Here is a 13,218-nt window from a genome sequence, read left to right as displayed (position 1 = left end):
AAAAAAAAAAAAAAAAAAAAAGAGTATTTTTTATCATTAAGCACTGGATACCTGGACATATGTAATGAAACCATAGCACTGGGGAGTTAGATGTGATCCTGACAGCTTTACCTGGAAAGATATTAAAAAATATACATTACCTTTAAAAGATGGACACATGAACAACAATACACAGAAAAAACACATAAATGCTGCAAAATAAAACATGCATTAATACCTACCAGTTTTTCAAATCTTGCAGAAAAGGTACCCATTCGGCTGGTATAAATCTGTAAATACTACAAAATTATAACAATCAGACACATTCTAAATGGCATTATACAAATTTAAATGAACAAGTCTTAAAATTATGTGCCTTGCCTAAATATTTACATAATTTTCAAATATTTACAGTCATTTAGAAGACAATTATGCACATTTTTCAGTAAATGAAATGTCAAGGGGAAATTACAGACCCATACGTTTGACTAGTGTTATATGTAAGGCCATGGAAAGAATAATCATTGGACCTAATAAATAATGATATAGGAAACCACCAAATACTGAACCCGACCCAATTTGGCTTTGCCAAGGGCAGGTCATGCCTACTTAATCTGGTGGATTTCTTTGAAAAAGTCACTAAGGCCATGGATAAGGGTAAAATAGTACATACCACCTACCTCAACCTGGCCAAGGCAATTGACACAATTCCCCACTCAGGTACTATAAATAAACTAAAAAAAATGGAAATAAATTCGTATGTCACCAGATGGATAGACAGTTGGCTCACAGACAGTATCAGTGGTTAAAGTGGGTGAATCCAGATACAGTAAGAGGCAAGTTACTTGTGTTGTGCCACAGGGCTCTGTACTTGGACCACTCCTGTTTGGAATATACTTCTCTGAATTTGAGGCCAATGTGGAAGGCCTCTCGGGATGAAAAGTTTGCAGATGACTGCAAGCTGGGGGCAATCACTGAATCCCCCAGTGATACAGATATCCCTTCAGGAGGGTCTAGAAATGACAAATGATTGGTGCCAGAACGATGGCCTAAAACTAAATGTGAAAAAATGCATTATCATATGCTTTGGGAAGTCAAATAGCCCTGCCCCATCAACAGCACACTCCTAGGAGTAGACTTGCAGGAAAAAGATCTAGATACACAGACAGATAGTAGCCTAAACTTTGACCACCATGAGTCCACAGTGGTGAGGAAGTTCTTCTATTTGGTACAACTTATAAGTAAAGAAATGGCAATCAGATCCAAAGAAATGATGGTCCCACTGTACTTAGCAATCCTTAGACCAATAATTGAGTACAATGCGCCATTTGGCATGTACTTGACTAGGCACTTACAGCCGCTGGAGTGAACTCAGAGTTTCCTCACCAAAAAATAAATAAATAAATAAATACAGGGTGTAAGCAACACATCCTCTGGGGACAGACCAAAAGCCCTATCCCTTTACTCCATCTCCTATCTACTATTAAAGGATGACCTATGCCTGACCTACAAGGCACTCACAAATCCAGCCCTGATGGAGCATGTTTACACATCCACATGTCAAACAGCATGAGGGTCACCGATCTGGGGATCTAAACTTATGCAGCGACTCAAACAAAACATGCTACAGAGACAGGTATACGTCTCAGAGATGGCTCCTTCTTTGGAACATGCTTCCTATTCAAATTAAGCAAAGCCCTTCCCTAGCCCTCTTCAAACACAATTTGGATTAAAGGATGGGGAATTGCAAATTCACACCTGGGGTAGTTCTTATGTCCCTTATAGACAGGGGGCAATCTGTAAGGTACTCAAGGCAAAGACACAAAACCATGCAATCTTCTTTCTCCTAGGGACCATATATTGGGTAAAATCAAGTTATATTGCCCTAGGCTTGTAAGGGCTCTTAAGCTGTTAGCCTAGTAATCTCCTATGAACAAATGAACCTATGAATTGAGACTCAGAATGCAGAATTATGTAATGTGGAAATGAGATGGCCCAAATCTGTATATAGACATACCACGTTCGAGATAGTCATTTTTTTTTTTGAATACTCCCTTTTCTCTAAGGTAAGACAATCTTGAGTTGCTATATACAAGTACACACGTTTGTGTGTATGTGAGGTACAGGAGGAATTGCCCCCTGCAAAAAACAAATTAAAAGAAGATAGATGTTCAATATTCATTCTTTTTTCCCCGGTGTGGTGAGAGACTCAGGAGTGTGAATCTCAACATTTTAATAGGGAGACAGATTTTTCACTAAACTACTATAAAACAAACAAAAACAAGGTGTAGAAGAAAGCTGCAACAGTCAGATGGATGAAAAAGAAAAAAGCAATGTAAGTAATGATCGTAAACAACTATTATGTACTCATTATATCACATGATCTGCAAGAATGTCTTTTACAATGTGTGTTTGAACTTTCCCCACTACTATTCATCTGCTTGGCACTGTTTTGAATCTTGTCTCATTCCATACCTTGGGGATGTGCACACCTCCTAACATATGGTGTTGTATCACAAATTATGATAGAAAGTCATGCTCACTCCCTGCAACACTTAGTTAATCCCATGAACAAGCACATCCAGAAAGAAAGGAAACAAAAATATAACATACAAAAATATAATAAATTATATACTTGCCTAACGTAAAGAGAGATTAATCTGTAGCTACAAGATAGAGAAGACATCCAGACAAGGGGATATAAAGAAGGGTAAAACTCAACAATTGCAGAAGGACTCCTCTAAGATCATCTAGTACGGTGAAAACATATAAGTTACCGATGACTCTGGATGCCATTCACAGTAGTTGACTTTTGGGAAGCATCCAGAGGAGTGAAAGTTAAACTTTCTGGGGAAGACAAAAAGGCAAGGACTTAGAAGGAATAGTCTTGAAGTGCTAAGGTGTCAAAGGAAGTATGTGTTTTGGAATTACAGTACAAGTAAAAAAAGGACTGGTGAGTTTTCCTATGACTCCTTGAAGTACCTTTAGTTGATTCTCAACTTCTTGATTGTGTTTCAGGGAATGTGACCATAAAAGTGCATTTTTTGTATCATTTTTGTTTTTGATATACTGATTTTGCCCATCTGTAGGTATATTTTATATTCACTGACTAGATATGTATGTAGGCATCCCTCAACACCTGCAAAGGAAGAGAAAAGCACTTAAAAGTGTCCCAGAAAATGTCCTAATCGCTTATACTTTATTGATAAACTTTTGAGGGTGGATATCCAAGGCATATCCACTGACCTACCTATTGACAACTAAGAGAATATACATCGTCCTCTACAGAATCATTGTTGGACAACAATAAAATGATAACTTTTGAAGATCCCAAGTCTTCCACTCATTCTTGAATACAAGGAGTTCCCAGAACTATCAGACTTAACCTGGTTGTAGCATCATTAACAGTCCTATGTAATGGTACCCACATAATAAAAAAAAAGTGCCCTAAGGTTCCAATGCATGCATTAGGAAGTTAAAATGATGTACCCGTTTCAAAAGGCCATGGAGATTAACAGCAAATGATCTAACAACTCAGAATTTCTTGACTGGGAACTGAGGGTTCAATTAACTGCTAAACGCTGTGAGGTAAGAGTTCTCCCACATGAAAACAACTAGTAGCGTCATGCCCCTCTTGTATGCAAGTCTGTTCTCTTTCCTGGATCTCACAGTAGATAGCCTTTCTGTGGCCAAAGGGCTAACAAAAAAAACCCTAAAACTTCATATCTCACCAAAGATAAGTTCTTGTGTTCCTTGTCTGACAGGTACACATCCTGAATATATACAATGTCTACACTTATGGACTACTAAGACACTGAAACTGTCTAGCTATTTTAATATGGCTACAAATGTTGATGATATTCAAAGATAACACCCAACATTTAACTGTCATGGGTGTACAACCATATCCATAGGCTTCTTATGAGAATGGCTCAACAAATTGTCCATACATGAACACTGTACTAAAATGTATTTCAGACTTAAGTGTACCTCAAGAAACACATAAAAAAAACTCCAGCTGAACCCCCCCCCCCCAAATAAACTTAATTAGCAAAAAAAGCATTATATTAGTACCAGGGGGAAAATGGAAAGTAGAGAAGGGTGAAATTAAGTGGAGGTTCTATGCCCACACATCAGACAAGTGAATGTAAAAGGGGAAGAGTGCCCTATCTGAAACTTAACATTTTATTACTAATACAATAAAACTAGTTTATATGCTTCAAACATCTAGCCACCCAAAAATGATTGCTCAACTACCTATGGGAATGCCTATGCAACATACTTATCCCAGAGAATATGTCATCCAGTTAAACCGGTATATTTAAACATTTAAAGAATTCTAGTGAAATTTGTGCGCATAAACAGTCTTATTGTACTAACATCATTTGGAGGCAGAAAAAAGGGAAAGATAGACGCAAGTAGTAAAAATGAACACCGTTGAAAATCCTGCAGGGAGATTATTGTATTCCATCTCTTGACTGCTAAACATCTAAGAGTACAAGTAATTTAATGGAAATTCAAATACACTTGGACTTCCAAGATGGCTTCCAGCTGAATAAAATGTTCTAACAAATTGGAAACTGGGATTTTTTTTTAATTAAATAGCCCTAAAATGTATAGATTTGGGTAAAATTCAGTTACTAACTAGCAATTATGCTGTCATGATACAAGGAAAATGGAATTTGGAGAACATAAGCAAAAATCAACCAGAAAATGTAAAACAAATAAATAAAAACAAAGTTAAGAAGAACTTTACAGAAGAGTTCTGCAAAAAAGTGAAGTTTCAGATTTAGTAAAGAGGGCTTTGATTAATGTACAGGAAGAAATAAATCCACTCAGAGGTGGTTAAAATAACTGAAACAATGCAGGAATATATAAAGTCAAATTACAAAAGGCAGACAAAATAGAAACTTTAAGGAGGTACACAGAAGAGATGATAAAACTGCAGAAATCAGACAATGAAATGAAAGAAAGACTGGCTCAAAATGGGACTTCTTAAGAAAAGTCGTTACAATTAGAAGACGGAGCACAGTCAGAAAAAAAGAAGTTATGTACTTAACATAATGTTCCATCTGTGTTGTCCATTTTCATTCTTCCTCAACCTTTGGGTTTCGGATCAGACTCTGCTGCTTTCTAAAGCTTAGGCTCCAAAGCTCAAGTTCCTCCCCTACCTATAATGCTTCATTCCCCCAGGTTACCTCTGATCGAGTTTGCTGCTAACATATTTTCAAAGAATACAGATATATACAGGAATTTCAAATCTACTTTGGGTGAAGGTTCAAAGGGGGATGAACTGGTGCCTGTAAAATCATAGTTAGGTCCCAAGGAGGTGTTGGATCTTTAACTGGAGGGCGAAGTAGGAAAGTACCTCTGAGAAAGGCCTTACACAATTTAGATGAAGCTAAAGATGAGGAATTTTCTCAGATATGACAGCCTGAAATGGCTGCTAATTGTACTTTCACAGTAGAGGAGAGTAAAAGGGCTCTCCTACCTGAAGGACACTACCCTGCAGAAACTGTGCCTATCTGAAGTCAGACCACAACAAACTGCTAAGGTTAATACCTAAACCTGTAATCCTCTGCAAATGTGCACTGCTGACCTGGGTCTAAAGCACCTACAGTCTGTCCCCCATACTAATTTGGCTCCCTCCTGCTATAATTAAATATCTTACCCCTTGTACTCTACAACACTATTTTCTAAGCTTACAAAACCCTGAATATAACACTAACATACTGGTTTTCCACCTTAAAACCCTGAAAATCATACTCAAACCTATAATCTAAACCTAGCAAATTCCCTAAAGAGCTTAAAATACAGTTTACAGCACAGCTATTAAAAGTAATCTTTAAATACTCACCTACGGCTCCAGGAAGCCTTAAAAAACACTTGTAGTCAGTGCTAGCCCCATTCCCCTCCTTGCCTCCAATTCCCACCTGCCCCCAGTACCACTAAATTTATAGCTACATAGCCATACCCCCATCTATAAGAACCTATCAGTATCCACCTAACATACTTTCTCCACCCCCAGTCTATTACTTCTAAATCTATCATCCTTTCTTCTGGTATTGGAGCACCCAAACAATACAGACCCTTAACTACCACACTCCTCCACACATAATGCTATACTTCTCCTTACTAACCATTCTGCTGGCCCCTTATCTACTCACCCTGTACAAAAAACAGTATCTCACTGGATATCAGTACCCAATAGGCCATACTCTCTCAGCAACTGTAAGCCCTTCCACCTTTCACCAATCTTACAGTACAGTGTCCAGCCCTGCACCTTGCTCTCGCTATCAATCCGCCAATCCCAGACGCATTAGTTCTAGATTAAAACATTATAAACTCATAAACAAACTCTTGAAGCTCATCACTAGGTTTAAAACTAACCTAACACTCGGTGATGACATCCACCCCAACCCTGGCCCATCCACTTCAGTCAAACCTATCCCCCCTAATTGTAATCCAAGTTATAAATCTACAATTGATAGGCCAGCTAACTCTCTACTGGCCTGTCACCTTAACATTAGAAGTATTAACAACACGCTACATGAACTCCATGCACTCCTAGCTATCCACTCCCCTGAGATTCTCTGGTTATCTGAAACCTGGCTAAAATCTACCATTACAGACAATGAAGTGCTACCACCTGGATATAACATATACAGGCTGGATTGTGCTCCCAGGAAAGAGGGTGGGGTAGCTGTTCTATATAAATCTGCATTGAATGTCACCATTGAAGCTGTACAACCACCTCAAATTAACAACTCAGACATTCTTGCCACCAAACTACAAATTAATAAAAATAAATGTATCTATATCATCTGTATGCACATTCCCCCAGGTAATAATATAGCCACACTTGAAGATACCCTTCACTGGCTAACATGGCACTACCCCCAAGAAACCATACTTCTCTGAGACCTCTATTCCTCAGACTCCCCAACAACCAATGTCAACCTGCATGCATTCTCACAAGTCATCACAACCCCTACCACGATAGGTAAACCAAACCAAAAAGAAAGCATACTTGATTGGGTAATTAAAAATATTCATCCCCAATTGTACACCCCTGGGACCCTCCCTGATGACCTAAGCAATCACCTTCCCACCTACATTATTAAGCACAAAGCCATTAACCCCCAACAACCCTTACTTAGAATGGTAAGAAACAATAAAAACTTTCACCCCACCAAATCCAACAAGATTTTTTATATCATTTTTGTTTTTGATGTACTGATTTTGCCCCTCTGTAGGTATATTTTATATTCACTGACTAGATATGTATGTAGGCATCCCTCAACACCTGCAAAGGAAGAGAAAAGCACTTAAAAGTGTCCCAGAAAATGTCCTAATCGCTTATACTTTATCGATAAACTTTTGAGGGTGGATATTCAAGGCATATCCACTAACCTACTGACAACTGAGAGAATATACATCGTCCTCTACAGAATCATTGTTGGACAACAATAAAATGATAACTTTTGAAGATCCCAAGTCTTCCACTCATTCTTGAATACAAGGAGTTCCCAAAACTATCAGACTTAACCTGGTTGCAGCATCATTAACAGTACTATGTAATGGTACCCACATAATAAAAAAAAGTTCCCTAAGGTTCCAATGCATGCATTAGGAAGTTAAAATGATGTACCCGTTTCAAAAGGCCATGGAGATTAACAGCAAAAGATTCTAACAACTCAGAATTTCTTGACTGGGAACCTAGGGTACAATTAACTGTTAAACGCTGTGAGGTAAGAGTTCTCCCACATTAAAACTAGTAGCGTCATGCCCCTCTTGTATGCAAGTCTGTTCTCTTTCCTGGATCTCACAGTAGACAGCCTTTCTGTTGAAAACTCATGTAAATGGTCAATTTTAAGACACCTCCCCTTAGATGAAACAGTTGCATACTTTAACAACAAATTCATAAAAATCCTTGATTCTCACGCACTCGTATGTTCAACAAGAACTAAGGCAAAAACTGCACCATGGCTTTCCAAACAGTCTAAACAAAAAATTACCCTCAGAAATGAGGCATGGGCATTACGACGAATTACTAAAGACCCCCCCCCCCCCCAAGACCACATTAAATATAGGCAACAGAGGAACGTCACTAAAAAAATCCATTCTACTAGACAAAAAAAAAATCACTACTATGTTGTTGTTGTGTCTTTCGGCTTTGCCTGGTTAGGGGTCGCCACAGCGGAACTCCAGTCCGCTAATGATTGGTAGTTGATTTTTACGTGCAGAGTTACCAGCCCTGACGCACAACCTTCAACGAAGGTACGCCCATAATCTACAGGAAATAAATCATAACACACCTCAGAAATTCTGGGAAGATATAAACAAACTATTACATCCTGGACGGACTTCCACCCCAGTCCCCGCAGCCTCCATTGATAAACCTCCCGAGGAAGTCTCTGACAGTTTTAACCGTTTCTTTAACGAGACCATTCAAGCCCTAGCGAGCCAACTACCTTCCAGCCCCCCGGCATGAAATTAACACCCCCAGAAACCAACCTACATTTAGATTCCAACCAGTTGCCACCTTCCTCATCCATACCCTGATTAAAAAACTGTAACAAACTACTCTCTCCGCTGACCAACTCCCTGCTTACCCCATCTCGATACTAATCAATCGAACAATAGCTGAAGCCAGAATCCCCTCTATTTGGAAAATATCCTATGTAATCCCACTTCACAAAGGAGGTAGCTCTACTGAGTTATCCAATTTTAGGCAAATAGCAATACTATCCCCACTTGCAAAAATTATGGAAAAATGTATCCATAGACAATTGATGCATCACCTAACTCAGAATAACTTCATGGCAGACTCTTAGCATGGCTTCCGACTGCACCACAGTACTACTTCGGCCCTTCTAACCTTCTCCAATACCATAAACAACAACCGCAATAACAATAAAAAAAAGTTATGTACTCACCATAACGTTCCATCTGAGTAGATACTTCATTTGTCTGCAACCTGTGGGAGTCGGATCCGACCTTGGATCCGAACCGGCAGCTTTCCAAGCTTCAAGATCCGAGCTCCTAGCTCCTCCCCCTACCCATAATCCCTTACTACCAACCACATTACCTCAGATCGGTTATTTTGCCCTATAGGCTAAAGACGGAGAAGAAATTCTCCAAAAGACAATACCTTAATGAGGTTCGGGGGATGGCAGGGGGGGGTCGGTTGCAGACAAATGAAGTATCTACTCAGATGGAAAGTTATGGTGAGTACATAACTTCTTTATCCGAAGTAGTTACTTCATTTGATCTGCAAACTGTGGGACAGAGTCCCCAGCTTACCTAAAGGCCCTGGGTGGTCCCTACGGAAGGATATTCCGAAGCACCGCGGAGCCAAAGGAAGCCCTACTTCTGGAGATGATGTCCAGCTTGTAATGAGAAATGAACGTATGGGAAGAAGACCAGGTAGCTGCTGAACAAATATCGTCTACTGGAACTCTAGACCAAAAAGCTGTTGAGGTAGCCACAGATATAGTAGAATGCTGACGGCAACCGGAGCTGGCTTCCCAGCTGAAATGTATGCTTGTCTAATACATTGAGAGATCCAATTTGCCACTGTCACCTTAGAAATTGGTTTGCCCATGGCTGACGTAGCATAAGAAACAAACAACTGGTCTGACTTGCGAAAATCTTTAGTCCTATGCAAGTAAAAACGTAGTTGTCTGTGTACATCCAATTTGTGCAATATGTATTCACCTTTGTTTTGGAAACTCGGGAAGAAAACAGGGAGGTTAATAGACTGATTAATGTTAGTCTCTGTGGCTACCTTAGGTAGAAAAGAAGGATTAGTCCTGAGGGCCACCCTATCTTTGTGAAAAATAAGGTATGGATACTTAACGCACAAGGCTTGCAACTCTGATACCCGCTTGGCTGAGGTGATAGCAACCAAGAAGGCTGTTTTCCAAGATAAGAATTTTAAAGGCACTGAGGCCGCCAGCTCGAAAGGTGGTCTTGTTAATGCTTGTAAGACCAAGGTAAGATCCCATGGAGGAATAGCCGGCTTAATGGGAGGCTTTAAGAGAAACACGCCTTTTAAGAAGGCTTTGCATATCTTTGCTGACGCCAAAGAATTTACGCCATCCCCCACATGATAATGAGAGATGGCAGCAAGTTGGACTTTAATGGTGGACGCACTAGCTACCTGCTAAAAAAAGGAGGGATAGGAAGTCAAGGATAATGGGAATAGGAACCGTAAAGGGATCTAAGTCCTTATCCTTTGCCCAGATGGAAAAGCGTTTCCATTTACTGTTGTAGAGCTTTCTGGTGGATGGCTTATGAGCTGCCACCAGAATGGCCTTAACTGGGGACGAGATACCGGGAGTCCTTGCCATTAACGGAACTGGATCAACCAGGCCGTGAGCCTGAGGTTGACCAGGTTTGGAGTGTGGCATCTCGTCGGATGCGAGATTAGGTCTGGTCTGGGATCCAGAATCCATGGGGGGGGGCACACTGTGAGACTGCAGAAAGGGGAACCAGACTTGTTGAGGCCAGAATGGGGCAATGAGAATCACTCTGCCCCCCAACCGACAGGCTTTCTGGACGAATTTCGTCATCAGAGAAAGAGGAGGATACGCATAAAGGAGACCGGGCGGCCAAGCATGAACCAGAGCGTCCCTGGGGGATTCCCCTCTGGGGGGGGGGAACTATCGCGAAGTAATCGCTGCATTTTGAGTTTAGGGGAGAGGCGAAAAGGTCGCAGCGAGGTTGACCCCATTTGAGGAATATCTGCTTCGCGACAGAGGGATTCAGAGACCACTCGTAAGGGTTGAGAAATACCCGACTTAAGTTGTCCGCTAATATGTTGGACCGCCCCGGAATGTGCGTTGCTATCAGAAAGCGGTTGGTGGAAATAGCCCATTCCCACACTCTCATGGCTTCTCGACACAGGGGGTACGACCTGGTCCTTCCCTGTTTGTTTATATACTAGACAACGGACATGTTGTCCGTCTGGATTGCAATAGTCACCCAGAGGTAGAAGGTGATGGAGAGCTTGCAACGCCAACAGCACTGCCCTCATCTCTAGGATGTTGATATGCAATGCAGTCTCTAGAGAAGTCCACGTGCCTTGGACGGACTTGCCTGCATAATGCCCGCCCCACCCGAGGCAGGAAGCGTCCATGGTCAACGTGGCTTTGACTGGGGGAATCACAAAGGGTCTCCCTTCTTTGAGTTCCTGAGCCTGTAACCACCAAAGTAAGGAGTCCCTGCATGCCCTGCTCAGAGGAATCGGCGTGTCCAAGGGATGGACCGATAGTGACCATTGGACCTGGAGAGTCCATTGTAACACTCGCATTCTCAAACGGGCATGGAGAGAAAGGCCGATCGCTGCCGACATAGACCCTAACGCCCTCAGGACTAATTCTCCTGGAGGAGCGGGGCTCCGAAGAATGTCCAAGACTCGGCGAGACAAACTGTTCAGCCTGACCGATGTCAGAACCACTCTGGAGATTCGAGTATCCAACCTGGCCCCTATGAATTCTAGGGCTTGAGTGGGGCACAGGCAGGATTTCGTTAGATTCACTGAAATGCCCAAATGACCAAACAAAGATAGGGCGTAATCTCTCGCCGTAACCAGTAGATGCTTGTTGGGGGCGGTGAGGAGCCAGTCGTCCAGGTAAGGGAACACCTGAATGCCCTGGAGTCTCAGGTGGGCTGCAACCACTGCCATGACTTTGGTAAACACTCTGGGGGCTGAGGTTAGGCCAAATGGAAGAACCCTGAACTGATAATGACTGGCTCCTAGCCGGAAGCGGAGGAACCTCCTGGATCGTCTGTCCATTAGTATATGGTAGTACGCATCTTTGAGGTCCAACGAGCACATCCAGTCGTTCTCCTGCAGAAGGGGGAGAATAGATTGGAGGGTGACCATCCGGAACTTTTCCTTGGGTATGAACAGGTTCAGGGACGAAAGGTTGAAGGATCTTTGGGGGTTAGAGAAGCGGACTCCGACGGCCGACAGCGTCTTCCCATCTTTTTCGCTTTGGACTAGCGTGTCGCGAACTGATGAGCCAAATAAGGCTGAACCATCGTAAGGGGCGTTTGCGAAGGACGCCTTGAAGGGATCCGTGAAGTCGCAAAGGCGGAGCCAGGAGTGCCGTCGCAAGACTACTCCCGCTCCGCTAGCTCTAGCGGTTCCTTCCGTGGCATGGGAAAGAAGCCGCATAGATGTATTTGATATGGACTTTAGAGTGGCCATTCGAGTCTCAAAAACCTTTTTGTCTGGGACCGACATGGACTCCAGAGGGGCTACAGCGTATTCTTTAATTAAGTCACGCTGTAGCCTGATCGTGTGTGCCATGTAGTTCAGTGACCTTATGGCAAAGGTCGCTGAAGTAAACATCCGCTTCCCAATACGGTCCAAAGCCCGGGACTCCTTGTCCGGCGGATGGACCGAAAAACTTTCTTGGGCAAGTTCTTTCTTAGTGGCCACCGCCACCAACATAGCATCAACCGGCATGCCTTTGGACCAAGAAGGTCTATCAGAGGGAGGGCTGAGGACCTTATCTGGGCGTCTTGGGATAGGCTCCACGTTGTCGGGCTCCTTCCAAGCCGTGGTGATAATTAGGTCCACCAAGGGGTCAGCTGGGGGGGACACCCAGGTCCAAATCCGTATCCGTGGTAATGGACTCGGGGGAGTCCAGGTGCCTCCTTTTGCACTGGTGCTTCCGAGGCACCTCTTCGGCGGGGCTGTGGATTTTAATAAAAAGTAAGCCTTTTTCGAACTGTTTTCAAAAGGCTCCGTTTTTAATAGCCGGTGTAACCAGCTTTCTGTGTTTCTTCGAAGAGGGCTCGTCCACCGGGTGGTGTTCCTCCCTAGGAACTAACTGGAGGATTTGGGCAGGCTGTCCAGATGGACGGATGATTGAAGACAGACCCTGATACATTGGGGGCACGGGATGGATCCGAAGGCCCGGTCGGGGACCTGGATGACCTCGACAGTACCCTCTCCACCACCTCAAAAGCCGAGGGAGATTCACTGTCACCAGCCTGAGAAAGCAACCTCCTCGGCTCCGAGGATAGGATCGGGGTCAGAGCCGAAGCAATCGGACCTGAGGTAGTGGTGTGCTCCGCTCCAATCGGCGCCGAAGACACAACCACCCCCTTGGATCCGATGCTCAACCCTCGGCCCCGAGAGCTTGGATCCGACAAGCTTGAAGGTATAGTCGGCGTCGAAGACACTATCCCTGTTGGCGCCGACGTATCCCCGGATCCGAA

The 13,218-nt window shown here is 42.8% G+C and overlaps 1 protein-coding gene across 2 annotated transcripts in view; it reads right to left on the bottom strand.

The window, feature by feature from the left end:
- FANCI (FA complementation group I) overlaps positions 1 to 13,218 on the bottom strand; it is a 2,406,750-nt gene that overhangs the window by 281,142 nt on the left and 2,112,390 nt on the right. For both annotated transcript variants that reach the window (XM_044078210.1, XM_044078208.1), the window contains exons 33-34: positions 222 to 278; positions 52 to 111 (exon numbers count right to left, since the gene is read on the bottom strand). In XM_044078210.1, the coding sequence (XP_043934145.1) occupies positions 52 to 111; positions 222 to 278 (117 nt within the window). The remainder of the gene's footprint in view (positions 1 to 51; positions 112 to 221; positions 279 to 13,218) is intronic.

Source organism: Protopterus annectens, chromosome 7.part0 (assembly GCF_019279795.1).
Source record: "Protopterus annectens isolate FY-2018-M chromosome 7.part0, PAN1.0, whole genome shotgun sequence".
Classification (NCBI taxonomy): Eukaryota; Metazoa; Chordata; order Ceratodontiformes; family Protopteridae; genus Protopterus; species Protopterus annectens.
Note: the sequence above shows the minus strand (reverse complement) of the source record. Positions and strands in the feature narration are given on the sequence as shown.